Source organism: Dendropsophus ebraccatus, chromosome 10 (genome assembly GCF_027789765.1).
Source record: "Dendropsophus ebraccatus isolate aDenEbr1 chromosome 10, aDenEbr1.pat, whole genome shotgun sequence".
Lineage (NCBI taxonomy): Eukaryota > Metazoa > Chordata > Amphibia > Anura > Hylidae > Dendropsophus > Dendropsophus ebraccatus.
This window is the reverse complement of record NC_091463.1, coordinates 6095263-6121582: the sequence shown is the minus strand read 5'-3', so window position 1 is coordinate 6121582 and position 26320 is coordinate 6095263. Positions and strand designations below refer to the sequence as shown.

Sequence of the window (26320 nt, the reverse complement as noted above, 5' to 3'; positions counted from 1 at the left end):
CGCACAGGCTCTGTATGTGTAGGTGCCCAGTGCTAGAGCGGGTGAAGCAAGAATCAGGGAGAAAGAGGTGGAGCTTCCTGCGCTCCTCTGTCGGCCATGGAAACCTAACAGCCAGTAGTTTTGCAACAGCTGGAAAGCCACAGGTTTGCTCCCCTCTGGATATGATACACAGTTCATCAGACAGTATCACACAATGCAGGCTTAGATACCGCAGCTCTGTTAGTGCTCCATCATCACTTGGCTATTGCAGCTCTCCTGCCCTCAGTGTTTCCTACATGTAGTTACATTCCTGGCTCTGCTATGCGGTGTTGTCAGTAGGGGACAGTGACTCCCTGTACTGTGTGTAGTAAGCCGTGCTGGGGGGGGGGGTCTCTCCAATATTAGGTAATGCTGGATATTCTGTGTATAGAGGAAAGCAGAAGAGGCCGCTGAGGCTAATGGCTCTATTCCATGGGCCGTCTTGAGGAGCAATCGAGCGCTGAGAGTGCGGGAGGGGCGGCGGAGAGCTGCGGGGGGGCTGCCCGGGTGATCGCTAATCGTCCGGGCAGCCCATAGGATACAGCAGCGTCTGCTGCCGATGCTCCTATTCAACGGAGAGACGGCAGCAGATCGTTGCTGTATCAGTCGCTTGTTTTTCAACATGTTGAAAAAAAAAAGCGACTGCAACGATCAGCCGACATGAATGATGTCGACTGATCATTGCACTCTATTCCACGGGACGATTATCGTCCGTAGCAGCCGATATCGGCCAAATGCAGACGATAATCGTTCCGAGGAATAGGGCCTTAAGACATTCCTTGAAGGGAAGTCTTCTCATAAAGAGACCTGTCTCCTCCCGCACTGACCTGTCTCATAGTGACCTGTGTCCTCACGCACTGACCTGTCTCCTCCCCCACTGACCTGTCTCATAGTGACCTGTGTCCTCACGCTCTGACCTGTCTCATAGTGACCTGTGTCCTCACGCACTGACCTGTCTCATAGTGACCTGTCTCATAGTGACCTGTGTCCTCACGCACTGACCTGTCTCCTCCCCCACTGACCTGTCTCATAGTGACCTGTGTCCTCACGCTCTGACCTGTCTCATAGTGACCTGTGTCCTCACGCACTGACCTGTCTCATAGTGACCTGTGTCCTCACGCACTGACCTGTCTCATAGTGACCTGTCTCCTTACGTACTGACCTGTCTCATAGTGACCTGTCTCCTTACGTACTGACCTGTCTCATAGTGACCTGTCTCCTTACGTACTGACCTGTCTCATAGTGACCTGTCTCCTTACGTACTGACCTGTCTCATAGTGACCTGTCTCCTTACGCACTGACCTGTCTCATACACTGACCTGTCTCCTCCCGCACTGACCTGTCTCATAGTGACCTGTGTCCTCACGCACTGACCTGTCTCATAGTGACCTGTGTCCTCACGCACTGACCTGTCTCATAGTGACCTGTCTCATAGTGACCTGTCTCCTCACGCACTGACCTGTCTCATAGTGACCAGTGTCCTCTCGCACTGACCTGTCTCATAGTGACCTGTGCCCTCACACACTGACCTGTCTCATACACTGACCTGTCTCATAGTGACCTGTCTCCTTACGCACTGACCTGTCTCATAGTGACCTGTCTCCTTACGTACTGACCTGTCTCATAGTGACCTGTCTCCTTACGTACTGACCTGTCTCATAGTGACCTGTCTCCTTACGTACTGACCTGTCTCATAGTGACCTGTCTCCTTACGTACTGACCTGTCTCATAGTGACCTGTCTCCTTACGCACTGACCTGTCTCATACACTGACCTGTCTCCTTACGCACTGACCTGTCTCATAGTGACCTGTGTCCTCACGCACTGACCTGTCTCATAGTGACCTGTCTCCTTACGCACTGACCTGTCTCATACACTGACCTGCAGGTTCCTTATAAACCTCATGCTGTCAGTGATGGGATGAGCCAACCTGGTCTATGGCATCTCACAGCTGAGGGTTTGTTACAGATGCAGCAGCCTAGGTAATGCTGTGTAAGGTGAACATCCAGGACTCCAGACGCCGGCACCGACACAGACACCTTGTCTGTCTCATAGAGCAGGGATGGGGAATCTTCAGCCCTCCAGCTGCTGTAAAACTACAATTCCCATCATGCATGGAGAGCTAAAGCTTTGGCTGTCCAGGCATGATGGGAATTGTAGTTTTGTAACAGCTGGAGGGCCTGAGTTTGACACCCTGCCCTGATCTAGAAGCTTCCGCCGTCCAGCTACTGCAAAACTACAACTCCCATCATGCCTGGAGAGCTGAAGTTAAGTCTATAATATTGTTATAAAGTATGTGAGCCCCCCAAGGAGCAGCCTCATGTGACAGACGCTTCCAGCGGCTGCAGCAGATGTGTAACAGGCCTCATGTGCTGCTGGACCTCATTCCCACTCCACGTTCAGCCTCATTCCCGCTCCACGTTCAGCCTCATTCCCGCTCCACGTTCAGCCTCATTCCCGCTCCACGTTCAGCCTCATTCCCGCTCCACATTCAGCCTCATTCCCGCTCCACGTTCGGCCTCACTCATCCCTTCCCCTGTGGACGCACAAGGTTCCTGGCCTCTCCGGCTGCCTACACCATCCCAGCACTGCAGCGCAAAGACAGAACAGCTGAGCGTTCCAGTGCAGGGCGTTGGAGGCCACACAATGGGGACCTTGTAGAAACGCACTGAGGAAATCATGAGAAGAGGCTGCAACACTCAAGGTTCCCAGTGTGCAATCGCAAAGAACTCCCCACCTACACAGCCACCCCGAGGACATGACCATACATACCAGCTGTACATATACCATTATATACAGGAGGTACCCAGGTTATACCAGCTGTACGTATATCATTATATACAGGAGGTACCCAGGTTATACCAGCTGTACACATATAATTATATACAGTATATACCCAGGTTATACCAGCTGTATGTATATCACTATATACAGGATATACCAAGGTTATACCAGCTGTACACATATAATTATATACAGTGTATACCCAGGTTATACCAGCTGTACATATATAATTATCTACAGTATATACCCAGGTTATACCAGCTGTACATATATAATTATATACAGGAGATCCCCAGGTTGTACCGGCTGTGCATATATAATTATATACAGGAGCTCCCCAGGTTGTACCAGCTGTACATATATAATTATATACAGTATATACCCAGGTTATACCGGCTGTACATATATAATTATATACAGGATACACCCAGGTTGTACCAGCTGTACATATATCACTATATACAGGATATACCCAGGTTATACCGGCTGTACATATATGATTATCTACAGTATTTACCCAGGTTATACCATTTGTACATATACACTCACCGGCCACTTTATTAGGTACACCTGTCCAACTGCACGTTACCACTTAATTTCTAATCAGCCAATCACATGGCGGCAACTCAGTGCATTTAGGCATGTAGACATGGTCAAGACAATCTCCTGCAGTTCAAACCGAGCATCAGTATGGGGAAGAAAGGTGATGTGAGGGCCTTTGAACATGGCATGGTTGTTGGTGCCAGAAGGGCTGGTCTGAGTATTTCAGAAACTGCTGATCTACTGGGATTTTCACGCACAACCATCTCTAGGGATTACAGAGAATGGTCCGAAAAAGAAAAACCATCCAGTGAGCGGCCGTTCTGTGGGCGGAAATGCCTTGTTGATGCCAGAGGTCAGAGGAGAATGGGCAGACTGGTTCCAGCTGATAGAAAGGCAACAGTGACTCAAATAGCCAACCGTTACAGCCAAGGTAGGCAGAAGAGCATCTCTGAACGCACAGTACACAGTATGGGCTACAGCAGCAGAAGACCACACCGGGGGCCACTCCGCTCAGCTAAGAACAGGAAACTGAGGCTACAATTTGCACAAGCTCATCGAAATTGGACAGTAGAAGATTGGAAAAACGTTGCCTGGTCTGATGAGTCTCGATTTCTGCTGCAACATTCGGATGGTAGGGTCAGAATTTGGCGTCAACAAGATGAAAGCATGGATCCATCCTGCCTTGTATCAACGGTTCAGGATGGTGGTGGTGGTGTCATGGTGTGGGGAATATTTTCTTGGCACTCTTTGGGCCCCTTGGTACCAATTGAGCATGGTTGCAACGCCACAGCCTACCTGAGTATTGTTGCTGACCATGTCCATCCCTTTATGACCACAATGGACCCAACATCTGATGGCTACTTTCAGCAGGATAATGCGCCATGTCATAAAGCTAGAATCATCTCAGACTGGTTTCTTGTACATGACAATGAGGTCACTGTACTCCAATGGCCTCCACAGTCACCAGATCTCAATCCAATAGAGCATCTTTGGGATGTGGTGGAACGGGAGATTGGCATCATGGATGTGCGGCCGACAAATCTGCGGCAACTGTGTGATGTCATCATGTCAATATGGACCAAAATCTCTGAGGAAGCTTCCAGCACCTTGTTGTATCTATGCCACCAAGAATTGAGGCAGTTCTGAAGGCAAAAGGGGGTCCAACCCGTTACTAGCATGGTGTACCTAATAAAGTGGCCGGTGACTGTATAATTATATACAGGAGATCCCCAGGTTGTACCGGCTGTGCATATATAATTATATACAGGAGATGTATACCTATATACCTCCCTCTTACACTTACTTTTAGACATTGTCAGTTTTTCCTCTATGTCCTCCATGTCCATGTACTTATCGTCTGCAAGGAATTCCTGTAAAATAGAAAACACATTTACATTTCCTCTAAGAATCCTTGAGCACCTTCCTTCCCCTTGAAGAAGTATTATAATAATCTCTTTGTTGCAGTCTGCTCTGCGTCTCTCCGCTCCAGAGAAACAACATCGCTCCAAATCATATTCCAATCTCTTACACTTGCAGTACCTCTTTTCACCACTTTGTCAGTCATTAACTAACTTTCTCATAGACACCCATGGAACAGCGCCTCCCTTTTATGGACTGGTAATTATTTGTATACTCCGAAAGCTATAAAACTGGAAGGAAGAATCCCCTGTCAGTATCAGACGTGGCGTTATCACCAGCAAGAAGAAATCAATAACATATCTTCACTAGATAATAGAGCCTGTCGTCCCTTTAATAGTCGTTTTACAATGAGGGTTGTAGTGATTCATTAGTATGGAGAGATAGCGATGCTTGGTCTGCTTACTTCTCTTTGATGTCAGATCCTCTTATAACTTCCCTTTAATCAGTAGGAAAAACAAGCAAAATAACAAAAAGAGAAACCTTCTAATACGCGAGACGAGGATGTGAGCGCCCAACAAAAAGACGAGAAATATCCCCGAAAATATCACAGAAATCCCAACATTCCTTCATGGCCAAGCTGCAGCCACACGGCAGCAGGCATGGCCTCCATCCTCTAGGTTACTCCCCATAAGGAAGATGAAATAACTGCTATATTGATGGTCACCCAGCTTTCCTGGATTCCTGCATGGCAAGGACTACATAACCCTATAGGAGTAAAGGCTGCATCTATCTACAGCTCTAGGAAAGCTGGGTTACCTCCCATATGGAAGCTTTAGTCATAGCGGCCATATTGATGGTCACCCAGCTTTCCTGGATTCCTGCAGGGCAAGGCTGCCTGAATACATAACTCTATAGAAGTAAAGGCTGCATCTATCTATACCTCTAAAAATGCTGGGTTACCTCCCATATGGAAGCTTTGGTCATGGCGGCCATATTGATAGTCACCCAACTTTTCTTAGAGAAAGACTGAAAATTATTTTTATTTTAGATTTTTTTTCTGCAGATAAATGTGATTTGTAATTAGTGGCGCCATCAACTTGTTTTACCATGTTTATGTCCAGGCCAGTGGGGTGTGAAGGGGTTAATTGCAAGAAGAGAGAGAGTAGTGCGGCTCCCGGGGCGGTGCACATTAATACGCACAGCGCTCGCTCGGACATGGTCGCATCATTGTCTCATCCAGCTATTCATAGTCTCTATTCTTGCCTGGTGGCGGCTGCTGGCGGGGGTCTACAGCCAGACTGTGGGAACGCTCCCATGTCCTCAGATCCGTGAACAAACTTCCCAATATCTACCCCTCCCCCGTTCTCTGCCGTGTAGCCGGTATTAACCACTGCGCCATGTTGGTCAGCTCGGAGAGGGACGAGTGTGAGTGCCGGGGGTGCAGGTTATGGCTTTATGGCAGGGCTAGGGAACCTTGGGCAGCTAAAGCTTTGGCTCTCCAGACATAATGGGAGTTGTAGTTTCGAACAGCTGGAGAGCCAAGGTTCCCTACCCCTGCCTTATGTGTAGAATGGCAGCTTGCGGGGAGGATTGACAGGCAGAGCGGCGGAGGGATGTGCCATCCAGTACGTGTGGACAGGGTGATGACATAATGGCGGTTATTAGTGGTTGTCGCACACGAGATGGCCGTTGTGACGTTTTGGCCGCCGCTTTCCCTGGAACCTTTATATTTTATCTTCGTCTAAAAATAAAATCCTTTAATTCCACCGCGGTAAAAGTAGCCTTGTATCTCTCAAGGTTTCCCTATAAGCGGCAGATTGGCACGGCCTGGGTGCTCGCAGATTACCAGATTGCCCGCTCCTCAGCCGCACAGGACAGATAACAGAGCGCAGATAAGTCTAATATTCCATCTCGCCACCGCGGATATGAATTAGGATTCCTGGCTGATAACGTTGTCTAATACATCCGGCGACTAAGAGGATAACCCGAAGCCCCCGATAATGAATCCACAGAACGGGAGGTGAGGGGGGCGGCCACCATAATAGGCTCAAGGCTGACACCCAACATCAAGAGACTGGCGCAGTCCTACAGAGAAAGAGGCTGTGAGGAGGGGGCCGCCATTATTACACAATTCAGCGCCATTTCTTTAGATACGATAAGTTTTGTCAGAGACGCGGTTAAGCATATGGCTATATACGTGTCGTACATGATGTCCAGAATATTAAGAACATTTCCCGGGTTTTGTAGAAGTGGCGCCATTTTTTTTTTTTTTTACTACAGGAATCTCCTATAGCAACCAATGAGATGTCATGAGATAAACTGCGATCTTATTGGTTGCTATGGGTAATGTCTCCCGCTTTGAGATAGCAACCAATGAGAATCCAGAATTCACTTACAGTGCAGGTTAAGAAGGGATCTGATTGGTTGCTACGTTGCTTGTTTGTACTATATTCGGCCACAGAGTGTGCATCAGGGGAATTGCACCTAGCAACCAATCGGAATCCAGCTTCAATAGAGGTTAGAAAGTATGCGAAATCTGATTGGTTGCTGTGGGATACTGCTTGTTTGCACTGGTGTCCATGTAGGAGGCCACAATGCCCATAGCAATCACGTTCTAGCTTTTATAATACCACAAGGCCTATAACAACCAATCAGATTCTAGCTTTTATAATATCACAAGGCCTATAACAACCAATCAGATTCAAGCTTTTATAATGTTCCAGGGCCTATAACAACCAATCAGATTCTAACTTTCATTTTCCTATACTAAGTTAGAAAACAAAAGAAGTGATGTGATTGGTTGCTATGGTTACCGCTAGCCTCTGCCCTGTACTCCTTCGCTCCATTCTTCATACAAGGAGCCCGGCGCCCGTATCCTCCATGGATTCGGCTCTTTTCTCTGGCTGGAATCCCAAATATTCTGACTTCACAGAAGTCTTAGAAGAATCCCATCTAGTGAGCAGCGGTTACTGTAATGGTGTCAATCACCCGCAGAAGCCGCTAACAACCTGCGTGATGATTGGCGCGCGAGTTTGTCCACGAAGAACGCCTTGTTGCCTATAGCAACCAATCACAGAGGAGGTTGCATTTCCTGTGGTGTGCCTTAAAAGTGAAAGCTGCACTCTAATTGGTTGCAATGGGCATCTAGTGTATCCCTATAGACCTCCAGCTGTTGTACAACTACAACTCCCATCATGCCCCAACATTCCCATATATATATTAGCCAAAGGCTGTCCAGGCATGATGGAAGTTGTAGTTTTGCAACACCTAGAGTCCCATAGTTTGGGAAAACACTGTCAGAGCACGATGGGAGTTGTAGTTACGCATAGGTTGGGATATGTTTATACATAAATCAAAGCAACAGCAAAGCTAGACACCAACATGGCTGCCGGCTGTCCAAGAGTTCTCAATATACTCCTACCTATACGACTGTCCGAAAATCCAGATTAATGAGGTTTTTTTTCTGTGTCTTCTAGGGTGAAGTTAGCGAGATGTATGCGCAGCGGCGGCATCATTATGGAGCGCAGCTCTGGGGGCGGCGTGGTCATCGTGCTGCGGTTTTATAGGCATTAAGTGTTTCCTGCTATCATTAGAAGCGGTAATAGTCTATAGTTACACATCGCGGTGAGTAGTGTGCAGGCCGCCGACTCTATGGTGAGTCACTGATGTAGCAGAGTTGTATCGGTCTCCTATACTACACCGACCTTGTACAGGGCCTATAAATCGCCTTGTAGTGTCAGGTTCCTGCCCTGTTAACTCTCTCATCATCGTGTGTCAGTCTTCACTGTTGTTCTGGAATTTTATTCATGAATCAGGAAGCACTGGATGAGCAGCAGTGTATCTCCTGCCTCGGATATAGCTCACGGTTATTCATTAACGCCAAATGGTCTGTTTTTTCCCATCCTGGTACTAAGGTCAGACTGGACTGGAGTGGTCACATGATCACACCGCCATCCCCATCCGGGACCAGAATTATATATGTAGAACTACAATTACCAGAATCACTGCAAAGAATAACCGGGATATCTCATCAGCGGTGGTGGAATGGCGCATGGTGTAACAGTCACATATTCTGGTGTATGGAGCGTTATTACCCCAAGGAAGGGGCAGAGGCAGGAGATGAGGGGGCACCTCGGTTATAGCTGAGGGCTATCAATATCAATATGGCAGCGTGTCCAACTGTGTTTGTCACTCAGCTTTCCCAGACCCCAGAGCGGTCTGTCTGGTTATTAAAGTATGCAAGTATGCCATTACAAAGAGGCCCTCGACCTGTGGAGCCTTCATATACCTCTACCTCCTGACAGACAGGGGTGCCAGCAGTGATGCCCCCTCTGGTGAAGGATTCTCCATACTCCCAGTGCATGGATTCAGCCTTGTTTAAAGAGGCTGAATATTCATCCTGAACTATTACTGCTCACAGCTGAGTGTTTGTTACTATTGCATCTAGTCTAGACAATGCTCTGTGAGCAGCACACGTCTCGCTCCTGACTATGATGCTTCAGCGCAGGTAACATATCAATATGATTCCTATAGGATTGTGTCTCCTGGTCACATCTGTAACAAACCCTCAGCTGTGACGTATGAGGTCAGAAGGCTGAATGTCTCTGTCCGGTCTGCCTTTATATGACTAGCATTGTCTTTGTATCTCCTCCATCGCCCCCTCGCCCCCAAGCCATCACCAGCCTCCACCTCTGATAACCCTGCGACCTTCCTCCAGGTAGTGATCACCTGATACAGGATCTGGCGTGCTCACACAGGTCACGCTAGGGTCCCTATTACACGGGCAACGAGAGGGAGCAAGCGAGCACCGACTGTCAGGTCAGCGCCCGATTGCTCCTTTCCCTGCTCGCTGCCAGCGCTATTACACATGTCGGCAGCGAGTGGGTAAGGGGGCGCAGGAAGCTGTGGGGGGCTGCCCAGGTGATCGCTAGATCATCCGAGCAGCCCATAGAAGACAGCGGCCATCTGCGGCCGCCATTCCTATTGCATGGAGCGACAGCAGCGGATTGCTGCTCTCCTGATCATTGATTTTTCAACGTGTTGAAAGACAACAATCAGCAGACATCGTGCAAGACGGCTGATCATTGTCTTCTGTAAGGGTGCCTTTACACAGAGAGATTTATCTGACAGATTTTTGAAGCCAAAGCCAGGAACAGACTATAAACAGGGAACAGGTCATAAAGAAAAAGACTGAGATTTCCAAATTTTTTAAATCCATTTCATGGCTTTAGCTTCAAAAATCTGTCAGATAAATCTCTCTGTGTAAAGGCACCCTTACACAGGATGATTATAGGCCGTAACGGTCAGTATCGGATAAATACAGCCCATAATCTCTTTGCGTGATAGGGCCTTAAAGGTGTACTCCAGCGGGGGGGCTATTTTGGGATCTGGCCGGGGAGGAGGTGGCTGAGAGAAAAGACGTACACTCACCTTCCCGGATGAAGCGGCGGGTCCCGTATCGCGGCGCTCCGGGTTCCGGCCGTTTCCTGGTGTCTGACGCGAGCTCGAGACGTGACGTCTCAAGTCCGCTCAGCCAGTCAGTCACAGAGGCGGGATCCATTTCAAGTCTCAAGTTCACGTCTCGAGCCCGCGTCAGACACCAGAAAGCAGCTGGGGACCGGGGAGCCGCGATAGGGGACCCGCCGCTGGATTTGGGGAGGTGAGTGGACATCTTTTCTCTCAGCCACCTCCTCCCCAGCCAGATCCCCAAATAGTCCCCCACTCGAGTGCCCCTTTAAGGTATGAGTCCTACTAAGTATTATCCATCAGGGTACGAGTACTACTAGGGAATCCAAGCCACAGAGAAGGAGAGTGTCCAGGCTCTAAAAACAAACATGGCCGGCCAGATGTATCCAGATCTCTATAGAGAAACATGGCCGATCAGATGGATCCAGATCTATGTGAAGAAACACCGGCCGGTCAGATGGATCCAGATCTCTATAGAGAAACATGGCCGGTCAGATGGATCCAGATCTCTATAGAGAAACATGGCCGGTCAGATGGATCCAGATCTCTATAGAGAAACATGGTCGGTCAGATGGATCCAGATCTCTATGGAGAAACATGGCCGATCAGATGGATCCAGATCTCTATAGAGAAACATGGCTGATCAGATGGATCCAGATCTCTATAGAGAAACATGGCTGATCAGATGGATCCAGATCTCTATAGAGAAACATGGCCGGTCAGATGGATCCAGATCTCTATAGAGAAACATGGCTGATCAGATGGATCCAGATCGCTGTGGAGAAACATGGCCGGTCAGATGGATTCAGATCTCTATAGAGAAACATGACCGGTCAGATGGATCCAGATCTTTATAGAGAAACATGGCCGGTCAGATGGATTCAGATCTCTATAGAGAAACATGGCCGGTCAGATGGATCCAGATCTCTATAGAGAAACATGGCCGGTCAGATGGATCCAGATCTCTATAGAGAAACATGGCCGATCAGATGGATCCAGATCTCTGTGGAGAAACATGGCCGATCAGATGGATCCAGATCTCTGTGGAGAAACATGGCCGATCAGATGGATCCAGATCTCTGTGGAGAAACATGGCCGGTCAGATGGATTCAGATCTCTATAGAGAAACATAGCCGGTCAGATGGATCCAGATCTTTATAGAGGAACATGGCCGGTCAGATGCATTCAGATCTCTATAGAGAAACATGGCCGGTCAGATGGATCCAGATCTCTATAGAGAAACATGGCCGGTCAGATGGATCCAGATCTCTATAAAGAAACATGGCCGGTCAGATGGATCCAGATCTCTATAGAGAAACATGGCCGGTCAGATGGATCCAGATCTCTATAGAGAAACATGGCCGGTCAGATGGATCCAGATCTCTATAGAGAAACATGACCAGTCAGATGGATCCAGATCTCTATAGAGAAACATGGCCGGTCAGATGGATTCAGATCTCTATAGAGAAACATGGCCGGTCAGATGGATCCAGATCTCTATAGAGAAACATGGCCGGTCAGATGGATCCAGATCTCTATAAAGAAACATGGCCGGTCAGATGGATCCAGATCTCTTTGCAGCCGCTGATCCCCGCACTGATGTGTACCCTGCAGCTGCTGATCCCCGCTCTGATGTGCGCCCTGCAGCCGCTGATCCCCGCTCTGATGTGCGCCCTGCAGTTGCTGATCCCCGCTCTGATGTGCGCCCTGCAGTTGCTGATCCCCGCTCTGATGTGCGCCCTGCAGTTGCTGATCCCCGCTCTGATGTGCGCCCTGCAGTTGCTGATCCCCGCTCTGATGTGCGCCCTGCAGTTGCTGATCCCCGCTCTGATGTGCGCACTGCAGACGCTGTTCCCCGTTCTGATGTGCGCCCTGCAGCCGATGTTCCCCGTTCTGATGTGCGCCCTGCAGCCGCTGTTCCCCGTTCTGATGTGCGCCCTGCAGCCGCTGTTCCCCGTTCTGATGTGCGCCCTGCAGTTGCTGATCCCCGCTCTGATGTGCGCCCTGCAGCCGCTGTTCCCCGTTCTGATGTGCGCCCTGCAGCCGCTGATCCCGGCCTGATGTGCGCCCTGCAGCCGCTGATCCCGGCCTGATGTGCGCCCTGCAGCCACTGTTCCCCGTTCTGATGTGCGCCCTGCAGCCGCTGATCCCGGCCTGATGTGCGCCCTGCAGCCGCTGTTCCCCGTTCTGATGTGCGCCCTGCAGCCGCTGATCCCGGCCTGATGTGCGCCCTGCAGCCGCTGTTCCCCGTTCTGATGTGCGCCCTGCAGCCGCTGATCCTGGCCTGATGTGCGCCCTGCAGCCGCTGTTCCCCGTTCTGATGTGCGCCCTGCAGCCGCTGATCCCGGCCTGATGTGCGCCTTCCAGATAAGTATTAGTGTTATAACATAATAATAATGGGAATAGGTTATTCAGGATCGCTCGTACACTCTTGTGGCATCGCTTATCCTGAGCCGCCAGCTCCTAAAGCCTGAAGCAAATTCAGTTTCCTGTATAAAAATACTCGAGACCGCTTTCATAGCGTACAGGAGGCTTTATCACATCTGTGTCGCCAGTAGAGACGTGTCTGTGACCTCTACATGTCACCTTCAGAGCAGCGCTCCTTATCCTGTGCTCCGGGAAGAGTCTGCAGGAATGTGGCTGTACCTCCAGATTAACCTCTGCACTGCCAGCTGCAAGGTCTCTGGAACGAGTCCATGTCCTTCATCCAGCAGACATGTGATGTGTCAGGCAGCGGTAAGGTAGCATTCACGTACACACGGCACACAGAGGCGCAAAAGTTGCAAGTTTCACAGTAAATTTGCCCATTCCTCCTCCCCCGCCGCAAAATGAATATTCACCAGACTTGTTGCCAGTGAATGGATATATTCCCATCTCATTCTTCACCCACTCTCCCAGTCCGGGGTTTGTTAGGCCTCATTCACACAACGGAACCCCCCTCCCCCCGTTCCTGACAGAAGAGAGTATCATAGAAATTCTGCTAAACTTTTCATTGTCCACAGTGTTACGGTCACTCCCCCAGGTGCAGGAAATCTCTGCACAACCATCAGGAATATAGTCATGGCTGCGGCCTGTATCACCTGCCCCATCCAAGCCTTTAGCCAGTGATGCTAACAAAGAGATGTGGGAATTGTGTTCTTCAGGTGTAATCTTTGGTGCGGTGCGTGTATCAGGGATAGAGCGTCCAGAGATAAGAGCCTGGGGGTTATACACCAATATATCATTGGTGAGGGCTCCAATAAGAGACACTGTACTCATAGGGGGCTCCAATAAGAGACACTGTACTCATAGGGGGCTCCAATAAGAGACACTGTACTCATAGGGGGCTCCCATAATAGACACTGTACTCATAGGGGGCTCCAATAAGAGACACTGTACTCATAGGGGGCTCCAATAAGAGACACTGTACTCATAGGGGGCTCCAATAAGAGACACTGTACTCATAGGGGACTCCCATAAGAGACACTGTACTCATAGGGGGCTCCCATAATAAACACTGTACTCATAGGGGGCTCCAATAAGAGACACTGTACTCATAGGGGGCTCCCATAAGAGACACTGTACTCATAGGGGACTCCAATAAGAGACACTGTACTCATAGGGGGCTCCAATAAGAGACACTGTACTCATAGGGGGCTCCAATAAGAGACACTGTACTCATAGGGGGCTCCCATAAGAGACACTGTACTCATAGGGGGCTCCCATAAGAGACACTGTACTCATAGGGGGCTCCCATAAGAGACACTGTACTCATAGGGGGCTCGCATAAGAGACACTGTACTCATAGGGGGCTCCCATAATAGACACTGTACTCATAGGGAGCTCCCATAAGAGACACTGTACTCATAGGGGGCTCCCATAAGAGACACTGTACTCATAGGGGGCTCCCATAAGAGACACTGTACTCATATGGGGCTCCCATAAGAGACACTGTACTCATAGGGGGCTCCCATAAGAGACACTTTACTCATAGGGGGCTCCAATAAGAGACACTGTACTCATAGGGGGCTCCCATAAGAGACACTATATTCATAGGGGGCTCCCATAAGAGACACTGTACTCATAGGGGACTCCCATAAGAGACACTTTACTCATAGGGGGCTCCAATAAGAGACACTGTACTCATAGGGAGCTCCCATAAGAGACACTGTACTCATAGGGGGCTCCAATAAGAGACACTATATTCATAGGGGGCTCCAATAAGAGACACTGTACTCATAGGGGGCTCCAATAAGAGACACTGTACTCATAGGGGGCTCCAATAAGAGACACTATATTCATAGGGGGCTCCCATAAGAGACACTGTACTCATAGGGGGCTCCCATAAGAGACACTGTACTCATAGGGGGCTCCAATAAGAGACACTGTACTCATAGGGGGCTCCAATAAGAGACACTATACTCATAGGGGGCTCCAATAAGAGACACTGTACTCATAGGGGGCTCCAATAAGAGACACTGTACTCATAGGGGGCTCCAATAAGAGACACTGTACTCATAGGGGGCTCCAATAAGAGACACTGTACTCATAGGGGGCTCCAATAAGAGACACTGTACTCATAGGGGGCTCCAATAAGAGACACTGTACTCATAGGGGGCTCCAATAAGAGACACTGTACTCATAGGGGGCTCCAATAAGAGACACTGTACTCATAGGGGGCTCCCATAAGAGACACTGTACTCATAGGGGACTCCAATAAGAGACACTGTACTCATAGGGGGCTCCCATAATAAACACTGTACTCATAGGGGGCTCCCATAAGAGACACTGTACTCATAGGGGGCTCCCATAAGAGACACTGTACTCATAGGGGGCTCCCATAAGAGACACTGTACTCATAGGGGGCTCCCATAATAAACACTGTACTCATAGGGGGCTCCCATAATAGTCACTGTACTCATAGGGGGCTCCAATAAGAGACACTGTACTCATAGGGGGCTCCAATAAGAGACACTGTACTCATAGGGGGCTCCAATAAGACACACTGTACTCATAGGGGGCTCCCATAATAAACACTGTACTCATAGGGGGCTCCCATAAGAGACACTATACTGATAGGGGGCTCCCATAAGAGACACTGTACTCATAGGGGGCTCCAATAAGAGACACTGTACTCATAGGGGGCTCCCATAAGAGACACTGTACTCATAGGGGGCTCCCATAATAGACACTGTACTCATAGGGGGCTCCCATAATAGTCACTGTACTCATAGGGGGCTCCAATAAGAGACACTGTACTCATAGGGGGCTCCAATAAGAGACACTGTACTCATAGGGGGCTCCCATAAGAGACACTGTACTCATAGGGGGCTCCAATAAGAGACACTGTACTCATAAGGGGCTCCAATAAGAGACACTGTACTCATAGGGGGCTCCAATAAGAGACACTGTACTCATAGGGGGCTCCAATAAGAGACACTGTACTCATAGGGGGCTCCAATAAGAGACACTGTACTCATAAGGGGCTCCAATAAGAGACACTGTACTCATAGGGGGCTCCAATAAGAGACACTGTACTCATAAGGGGCTCCAATAAGAGACACTGTACTCATAGGGGGCTCCAATAAGAGACACTGTACTCATAGGGGGCTCCAATAAGACACACTGTACTCATAGGGGGCTCCCATAATAAACACTGTACTCATAGGGGGCTCCCATAAGAGACACTGTACTCATAGGGGGCTCCCATAATAAACACTGTACTCATAGGGGGCTCCAAGACACACTGTACTCATAGGGGGCTCCAATAAGAGACACTGTACTCATAGGGGGCTCCAATAAGAGACACTGTACTCATAGGGGGCTCCCATAAGAGACACTGTACTCACAGGGGGCTCCCATAAGAGACACTGTACTCATAGGGGGCTCCCATAATAAACACTGTACTCATAGGGGGCTCCAATAAGAGACACTGTACTCATAGGGGGCTCCAATAAGAGACACTGTACTCATAGGGGGCTCCCATAAGAGACACTGTACTCATAGGGGGCTCCCATAAGAGACACTGTATAAGAGACACTCCATCACAATGTGTTATATCATATACTACTACAATATACTGTACCTTACCACATCACACTCCATCACACAGTGTTATATACTACTACAATATACTGTTACCAAATTACACCATATTACAGTATTATATAGCGACATAAAAAAAAATAAATTGTGTTCTGTTCGTGAGTTAAAGAAAGTTTCATTCCTTGCAGCTTTAACACTGCTCAATGGATAATAGAAAAAGCTGGTATTATAGTAATGTAAGACTATCCCATACAATATACCGTATACGACACAGCATATAACACTATACCGTTTATATTACATAACATTATACCATATATGACATATCACATAGCATACCGTATATGATATTTAGCATAATACCATATACATTACCTACCATTATACTGTATATGACATAATATAATAACGTATATATGACACACCACATAAAATAATACCGTAAATGACATATCACATAACATAATACCGTATATGACATATCACATAACACCAGATCATCTCATTCTAGGTGTGGTGGCTGCATCTTCCAAACTGTTATGGAACTACAAGTCGCATAATATTCCACAGCCCCACCTGCAGTAGTGACGGCTCTAGGACACTGCATCCTGCAGAACACAGACATCTCCTGAGGACATCACGAGAAGTCACACACAGTTCTCAGGACCCATGTGCCCCCTGTGTCCCCCCCCCCATGTACCCTCTCTATGCCTCCGCCTCTCACCTTGTTCACCTCGTCCAGCCTCATCTCTTGCTGAGCTTTCAGGAGGCCGAAGGCTTTCCCACCTGTGGGGAGACAGAATGAGTCAGGGGTCATATCAGTAACCAGGGGACCAGAGCCCAGCACTTGGGAGGGATTCGGGGCCCCTGAGCCCAGAACTTGGGAGGGATTCGGGGGCCCCTGAGCCCAGCACATGGGAGGGATTCGGGGCCCCTGAGCCCAGCACTTGGGAGGGATTCGGGGCCCCTGAGCCCAGCACTTGGAGGGATTCGGGGCCCCTGTACCCAGCACTTGGAAGGGATTCGGGGGCCCCTGAGCCCAGCACTTGGAAGGGATTCGGGGGCCCCTGAGCCCAGCACTTGGGAGGGATTCGGGGCCCCTGTACCCAGCACTTGGGAGGGATTTGGGGCCCCTGGACCCATCAGTGTTCTGACACTTTAGTGAGTTGCTCGTACCTTGGATGTTGTTGTTGCACGTCATGCTGAGCACTTTCCTCCAGCCTGGATTAGGATCTTGTGAGCTGTAGATGCAGACGCCTCAGCAGATGGCTCCAGGAACCCGCTCACATTGGTCGTATCCAGCCCTGCCCATCCCAGCTAACTCAGCCCTCATGCCTCCTTACTCATCCTCAGAGATGCTCTTCCCTCTGCATTAACATACCGCCCCCTGCTGGCACAAAAGGAGAATGCAAGCAACTGCCTGGAATTCTATTCTCTGACAGTCATAAGCCATGTCACTATTGGAGGCGACCAGGTGGCCTGACCTCTTATTCCCTGTCCCATCTGCAGATTTTGGGGCATCTGTGATTGGAGAAATATGGCTATGTTGTTCCCCTTCAGGTTCTATCTTCGAAGCATAGACACCAATGATATATACAATCCTTCCAGAATGCCCGCCTCTGGTCAGTCTCATCACCATGGTCTCCAGATATCTAGGTATCGGTTTTCTTCTATCTTTTATCTTATGATTAAATTCTTATTTTCTATTAATTACATCTTATTGTCACAAATAATCAAATTATTCCATTATTTTTCTTAGAACTGAATATTTAGGTCATGCACAATGTTAGACCCCATTACGGTCCCCAAAAGTCTCTGTGAGCTGCACTCACTATTCTGCTGGTAGTGTCACTGTGTACATACATTACATTACTGATCCTGAGTTACATCCTGTATTATACTCCAGAGCTGCACTCACTATTCTGCTGGTAGGGTCACTGTGTACATACATTACTGATCCGAGTTACATCCTGTATTATACTCCAGAGCTGCACTCACTATTCTGCTGGTGGGGTTACTGTGTACAGACATTGTTTATCACATACCTCCACAGCAGAGACTGAGTAATGACAGGGAGGGGGGGGGGCAGTAATATAACCCTAGATGTAATGTGGTTCCTTGCTGTAGGTCGGTTGCAGATGAGAGCAGCCCGCCGAGGGGGATGGTTATGGGGTGTAGGTGTTGGGGGGGGGGGGGGGTGTTATATTTATCACTCTTATGCAGCCTTTGTGTCTTGGCCGTTCCTGTAATGGATGCAGCTGAATGTCCATGAATAAGTTTGTGTCTGGATGTTGTGTAATCTCCATTCCTCCGAGAGGATCCATGAATCAGGTGTGACTCACAGATCCATCACGGACTGGCCGTGCGCTGGAGATGACAATCAGCCGCCCCGGCTGCACGTTTCTGACACATCTTGGATTAGTGAGCATCTGTTTGCATATACTTTGGCGCCGAGCCGAGATGGGAGAGAGCGGCAGAGGAGGCAGAGTATTGTTTGCTGGAGGCCCTTCCATCGAGGTGGCGGTATGGATTGCCAGAGACATCCTCTCATCATCCTCAGCGCAGGGATTACGGCCTCCGCATCATCTCCAGAGTAAATAAAGATTGGAGGGGGGGGGGGGGACAAGGACGAGGAGGCCGGACACGCCTGACTTCTTGAAGTCTTTGATCCTTATTGTTTACAAGGAATGGAGTTCCCCAAAAAAGCTACCGATGCCGACGCATTTCAGACCCCCGATCAGTGCCCGGTGCATATAACGTGTGACGGAACATGAAGAGTGATTTATAGGTTCTGTTCTCTACTGCGTCTGCAAAACTACCACTCCCATCATGCCTGACAGCCCAACCTGGGGCTCCTCCTCCATTTATATGGGCAGACCTGTGCCTGATACACCTGGCCGGTCGGATGGATCCAGATCTCTGTGGAGAAACATGGCCGGTCAGATGGATCCAGATCTCTATAGAGAAACATGGCCGGTCAGATGGATCCAGATCTCTATAGAGAAACATGGCCGGTCAGATGGATCCAGATCTCTATAGAGAAACATGGCCGGTCGGATGGATCCAGATCTCTGTGGAGAAACATGGCCGGTCAGATGGATCCAGATCTCTATAGAGAAACATGGCCGGTCAGATGGATCCAGATCTCTATAGAGAAACATGGCCGATCAGATGGATCCAGATCTCTGTGGAGAAACATGGCCGGTCAGATGGATCCAGATCTCTATAGAGAAACATGGCCGGTCAGGTGGATCCAGATCTCTGTGGAGAAACATGGCCGGTCAGATGGATCCAGATCTCTATAGAGAAACATGGCCGTTCAGATGGATCCAGATCTCTATAGAGAAACATGGCCGCTCAGATGGCTCCAGATCTCTATAGGGAAACATGGCCGGTCAGATGGATCCAGATCTCTGTGGAGAAACATGGCTGGTCAGATGGATCCAGATCTCTGTGGAGAAACATGGCCGGTCAGATGGATCCAGATCTCTATAGGGAAACATGGCCGGTCAGATGGATCCAGATCTCTGTGGAGAAACATGGACGGTCAGATGGATCCAGATGTCAAGTAGTTATTAGCAAACTTAAGCTTATTCTTTTTCTGATGGCTACTCTGAGACTTTGGCCACAACCTGAGACTGATGTAAGATGGTGCCTGTAATACCGTGTATCCTGGTTACATTGTGCAGTCCTCTAACGCTTGTATACAAAACTCCTCGTATCCACACACAGAGCTATGTACTGGGTGGAAATGCCCTTTAAGAAAGCGACTCTGCTCTCAGTACAAATCCTGAGGCCGTGAAGAGCCGGAGAGATCAGGCAGGCGTCCAGAAAGTGAGTCGATCACTCAGGGGGCTGCGGCTGATCCGAGCTCATCTCCACCCAACAGATGTTTAAAGAGGCGTCAAGGACCTTAAACTGTTCTGCGTTACGAGCTGACACGTCCCCTGCGCCCGCGAGCAGCCGTGCAGCCGCCAGCTATACATCCCTCTCACTTACCCCCACCCTGAAAAGACTCGAAAAGTGACCTCAAACAGGGAGTTAACACATAACAAGCAAATAGAAAACAAAAAACCCCTCGGAGGCGAGGAGCGGCGTCCGACCATGTTAGATATTCTGAGCGTACAACACAAAAAACTCATAAATAGAGAATAAAGAGAAGCAAAGCCGAGAACGCCTCAAATATTCATCAGGAATCGCTGTCAGATAACAGCCCCAGAGAAAGGCTCTGATCACACTGCGTTACGGTGAACACGCTCACCGCGCGCCCCGGGACAGCTGCTGATGCGCATGCCCAACATAGCCGCAGACCGCCAAGACCAAGAGAGGGTCCGTCACAATACACTGCTGTATGGTGTATATACTGCATGGACAGCTGTAGCCGTATCCTCTACATTTCCCAGGCATTTTCCTGGTGGCCTCCGGGTGGTATCCTCCCTCTGCACGGACGGAGGGAGATGAGCGCAGATAGTACCAAGTGAAACAAATCTGATTTCACTCATCTCTAATCAGCACCTCTAATCCTTCTTCTACTTATATACATGGGAACAGTTTTTATAAAACTACCTAACACATAGTGCAAGTTTTGGGCTGGGGCTCCATTCCGGGCCTATGTATTTAACACATCGGAACTATTTGCTTCAGGGCTCAAATACATAAGCCCGGAATGGAGCCCTGAAGCAAATAGTGCCGATGTGTTAAATACATAGGCCCGGAATAAACACATTGGCACTATTTGCTTCAGGGCTCCGTACCGGGCCTATGTATTTAACACTTCAGCACCATCTGCGCCGGGGCTCTATTCCAGGCCTATGTATTTAACACATCAGCACTATGTGCACCAGGTCTCCATTCCAGGCCTATGTATTTAACACATCAGCACTATGTGCACCAGGGCTCCATTCTGGGCTTATGTATTTAACACATCAGCACTATGTGCACCAGGGCTCCATTCCAGGCCTATGTATTTAACACATCAGCACTATGTGCACCAGGGCTCCATTCTGGGCTTATGTATTTAACACATCACTACCATCTGCACCGGGGCTCCATTCCGGGCCTATGTATTTAACACTTCAGCACCATCTGTGCCGGGGCTCTATTCCACGCCTTTGTATTTAACACATCACCACCATCTCTGCCGGGGCTCCATTCCGGGCCTATGTTACAGAAATACTCCACAAAATGAAGCCAAGCGATCTGCTTGACAATAGACACCAATGGATCAAATTAACTTTAATAGGATCTGTTGGGTTATCGTCCGATATCCGTTTATTTGAGCAGAAAAATAATATGGTTTATAGGGTTTTTTACCCACTCAGGTCCTAATAAATGGATGGATCCTGTGAGCTCCAGGCATGTGGGAACTTACTCTTCATCTGGTGCTTTGAAGGACTGTCAACTATTAGGCCTAATCATGTTCCCAAATCGGTGGAATTTTTGGTGCACCTAAAGCCGCTCCCCTTTTCCCGAGACCATGCCCCATCTTGTTTACCTGTCTTTGGTGTGTTTGGAATAGTAAATCTGGGTCATTGTGTTTTTAGTCTTTATGCTTCCCAGGACATGCGATTCCGATCAATATTCACCAGCCCCAATCCTATACTGGCATCAGAGCTGAGGGTTTGTTACAGTTGTATCCGATCTGTGCAGCGGGCTACACAACCCTATCCTGTCCAGTTTGTGGCAATGTCCTAAAAAAGAGAATTGTATGGACTGGATACTTTTACACCATCCACATCAATGTCCACATATGTTATTGGTTACAATATGGCCAGAGCGGAGGGACACAGGTTTTGTCATGGGGACAATAGAGATGTTACTTGGTATCTGGGAAATAACACCAGTGCCGTCCTGAAGGGATTCCTGCGTCTCCGCAATGTTAACTACAACTTCCAGCATGTCCTTAAAGACGTTCTAAGGCTCCTGAGATGGGTAACGCTTCATTAGTAAATGCCGTGCGCCAGCTGAGGAGATGAGATGAAAGCTGGAGAAACGCGTCGGCAGCAAGAATCTATCCTTAGATTTCACCCTTAGAGACGCTCGGCTCCTGTGGGGTTTTTAGCTTTATTCAGGTCACTCATTTTCCAGCTATCATTATCTACAATAACCAAATATACATTCAGTACAAATGTCCAATGTGTGCGACACGCGAGGCGCTGCTAATCTGTATAACGACACTATTATCCCCGGATTGCAGCGCTGGCCTCTCTGCCTGCTAACTAGCTTTAGGATTTAGTGTCAGCTCTCATGAGATGCAGGGATGCTGAGATAGACACCTCTCCATGGAGGAGCGAGCCGAGGAGGGGGTAGAGGTGTCACCACCTGTTCAGTCTGAGAGCCGCTTCTCCAGTCTGCAGAGACGACTACACAGGGAGTAATTACCTGACACTCCGAGTGTAATAACTGCTCCTGTCCTACAGAGACCGATGGCGGAAAACCGCTATATGGAGTGTACAAACAAGAGGTGTACTGCTGCTCTATATACAGGGATATAACTACTATAATACTGCTCCTATATACAGGAATATAACTACTATAATACTGCTCCTATATACAGGAATATAACTACTATAATACTGCTCCTATATACAGGAATATAACTACTATAATACTGCTCCTATATACAGGAATATAACTACTATAATACTGCCCCTATATACAGGAATATAACTACTATAATACTGCTCCTATATACAGGAATATAACTACTATAATACTGCTCCTATATACAGGAATATACCTTCTATAATACTGCTCCTATATACAGGAATATAACTACTATAATACTGCCCCTATATACAGGAATATAACTACTATAATACTGCTCCTATATACAAGAATATAACTACTATAATACTGCTCCTATATACAGGAATATAACTACTATAATACTGCTCCTATATACAGGAATATAACTACTATAATACTGCTCCTATATACAGGAATATAACTACTATAATACTGCTCCTATATGCAGGAATATAACTACTATAATACTGCTCCTATATACAGGAATATAACTACTATAATACTGCTCCTATATACAGGAATATAACTACTATAATACTGCCCCTATATACAGGAATATAACTACTATAATACTGCCCCTATATACAGGAATATAACTACTATAATACTGCCCCTATATACAGGAATATAACTACTATAATACTGCTCCTATATACAGGAATATAACTACTATAATACTGCTCCTATATACAGGAATATAACTACTATAATACTGCTCCTATATACAGGAATATAACTACTATAATACTGCCCCTATATACAGGAATATAACTACTATAATACTACCTCCTATATACAGGAATATAACTACTATAATACTACCTCCTATATACAGGAATATAACTACTATAATACTGCTCCCTATATACAGGGATATACCTACTATAATACTGCCCCTATATACAGGAATATAACTACTATAATACTGGTCCTATATACAGGAATATAACTACTATAATACTGCTCCTATACAGGGCAGTTTCTATGCTATTTTGGCAACAGGGCGAATCCTGATAAAAGTGCCCCCCCCCCCTTCCTGGACCTTACTCAGTTCAGCGCAGGGAAAGGAACGGGGGCTTTTATCAATATTCGGGTCCCTAGGAAGAAGCAGTGTGTACACACTGCACTGTCGGTTCCGTGTGACAGGAGCCGACAGTGCTCTAACTGCTCAGCCCTGGCTTTATTTTTTTTATATTAAGGTCCTCTCCTTTTGGTCCCTGATGCCTCCTGCCGTAACCCCTCAACCTGCGTGGCACAGATTGAGAAACCTGTCTGGTCTAGAGCAGGCCTGTATTTAGAGTTCATGTTAGGCTCCTTGCATGCTGAGACATCTGTATCTGTGACAAATCCCATGTGTTTTCAGTTGAACTAAAACTCTGAGAACCCCCTACATTTATACAGCTCTCAGGGTATGCTGGGAGTTGTAGTTTCTTAGCGGACAACCCTTTAACAAATCACTGTGTACAGAGGCTCCCGGTAGCGGCAATCTGTGGGTGACAACCATCAGCCCTGAAGGTAGAGCAATAAATCTGTCTACACTGTACTACAACTCCCAGCATATCCTGAGGGCTGCAGACTGTCAGCATATGCTGGGAGTTGTAGTGCCTGCAGCTGTTGTAGATGGATCCTAGGTGCATTATACACTGGATGCTTTGTGGCATATAAGAATACATAGATCTGTGGGGGCTCAGTGCAGGGACGAGACCCCATAACATCACTAATAGGGATAGGGGGAGATGTTTTTGTTCTATCCCCTATTAGTGCTGTTCTGGGGTCACCTCCCTGCACTGAGCCCCCACAGATCTCTTTATTCTTATATGCCACAAAGCATCCAGTGTATAGGACCCAACTACAACAGCTGCAGGTACTACAACTCCCAGCATGTACTGACAGTCTGCAGCCCTTAGGATATGCTGGGAGTTGTAGTGCTGGCAGCTGTTGCTAGCGAGTTTGTTGGCAGCTAGTTTAAAAGTTTACGCTAGTGTACTGTAGTGACCACAGGGCTGTGTCAGTACACTACCGCAAACAATTCACTTACCCATTTAGACACCAATGGTACACAGGCTCTGCAAACTACAGAAGTGATTACAGTGCAGTTACTAAAGACTCACAGGTGACGTCTTCTCACTCACTCTTTGCTTTCCTCTCCATCTGGCGCAGCCATCATGAAGACTTCTCCGACCACAACTCATTTGCAGAGGGGCAGCTGAGGGTGACTGGGGTAGCAACTGGGGTGACAGGGGAGCAGCTGGGGGTGACAGCGGGAGGGGGAGAAGCTATGGATGCAGGGAAAGGGGGAGCAGCTGGGGGGCAGGGACAAGGAGAAGCTAGGGGAGCAGGGGAAACAGCTGGGGTGACTGGGGGAGGGGGAGCAGCTAGGGGGCAGGGACAGGGGGAGCGGCTAGGGGGGCAGGGGAAGCAGCTGGGGTGACTGGGGGAGGGGGAGCAGCTAGGGGGCAGGGACAGGGAGAGCAGCTGGGGTTAGAAGTGGAGCAGATGGGGTGACAGCGGGAGGGGCAGAAGCTATGGGAGCAGCTAGGGGGGCAGTGGGAGCAACTGGGGTGACAGGGGGAGGGCGAGAAGCTGGAGTGACAGGGACAGGGTGCGTAGCTGGGGTGACAGGGAAAGGGTGCGCAGCTGGGGTGACAGGGACAGGGCGAGAAGCTGGGGTGACAGGGACAGGGTGCGCAGCTACGGTGAGAGGGGGAGAAGCTGGGGGGGGGGGGGGAGCAAGGGGAGCAGCCAGAGGGCAGGGAGAGGAGAGGGAGCGGCCGGGAAGCAGGGAGAGCAGATGGGTAGGGGGAGCAGCTAAGTTGGTAGTGGGGGCCGCTGGGGGGAAGATGGGGGCAGCTGGGGTGAAAGGCAGGGGGGCAGCTAAGGTGGCGGGGAGAAGATGGGGGCAGCTGGGGTGACAGGCAGGGGGGGCAGCTAAGGTGGCAGGGGGAGAAGATGGGGGCAGCTGGGGTGACAGGCAGGGGGGCAGCTAAGGTGGCAGGGGGAGAAGATGGGGGCAGCTGGGGTGACATGCAGGGGGGGCAGCTAAGGTGGCAGGGGGAGAAGATGGGGGCAGCTGGGGTGACATGCAGGGGGGGGCAGCTAAGGTGGCAGGGGGAGAAGATGGGGGCAGCTGGGGTGACAGGTGGGGGGGCAGCTAAGGTGGCAGGGGGAGTATAGGGAGCAGGAGGGGCAGTCTGCGGGCAGGGGGAGGGGGCAGGCTGAGCAACAGGGGGGCAGGAGGAGCAGTGGGGGGGGGGGGGCAGGGGGAGCAGCCCGGGGCGCCTTTCTGATGCTGTTACAAGGCGGGGGTGAGCTGCTTCCGGCACAGACAGCCTCTGTCAGACAACCTGGAAGCTCACAGCTGCAGCCCCGCGGTCCCAGCACAAATGACGTCATCGAGCAGGAGAGAGGTTCGGGGCTGCAGCTGTGAGCTTCCGGCTTGTCTGACAGAGGCTGTCTGTGCCGGAAGCTCACCTCGGCGGAACCATCGCACCCCCGCACCAGCACCCCCCCTCCCCCTCCCGGGGGGCGCACGATAGCGGCGGGCGATGCGGTGCAGGAGGCCCTGCTGATTTAGTGAGTGCGGGGGGGAGTCCGGCCCT

The 26320-nt window shown here is 49.1% G+C and overlaps 2 protein-coding genes across 5 annotated transcripts in view; one reads left to right on the top strand and one right to left on the bottom strand.

Annotated features, from left to right (window-relative positions):
* The window catches only part of AIF1L (allograft inflammatory factor 1 like), a 32038-nt gene extending 14561 nt beyond the window's left edge, over positions 1–17477 (bottom strand). The window contains exons 1-3 of the mRNA XM_069985765.1: positions 17370–17477; positions 16918–16979; positions 4648–4714 (exon numbers count right to left, since the gene is read on the bottom strand). Of these exons, the coding sequence (XP_069841866.1) occupies positions 4648–4714; positions 16918–16979; positions 17370–17394 (154 nt within the window). The 5' untranslated portion in view covers positions 17395–17477. The remainder of the gene's footprint in view (positions 1–4647; positions 4715–16917; positions 16980–17369) is intronic.
* FIBCD1 (fibrinogen C domain containing 1) overlaps positions 1–26320 on the top strand; it is a 275844-nt gene that overhangs the window by 35087 nt on the left and 214437 nt on the right. The gene's annotated exons all lie outside the window — the stretch shown is intronic.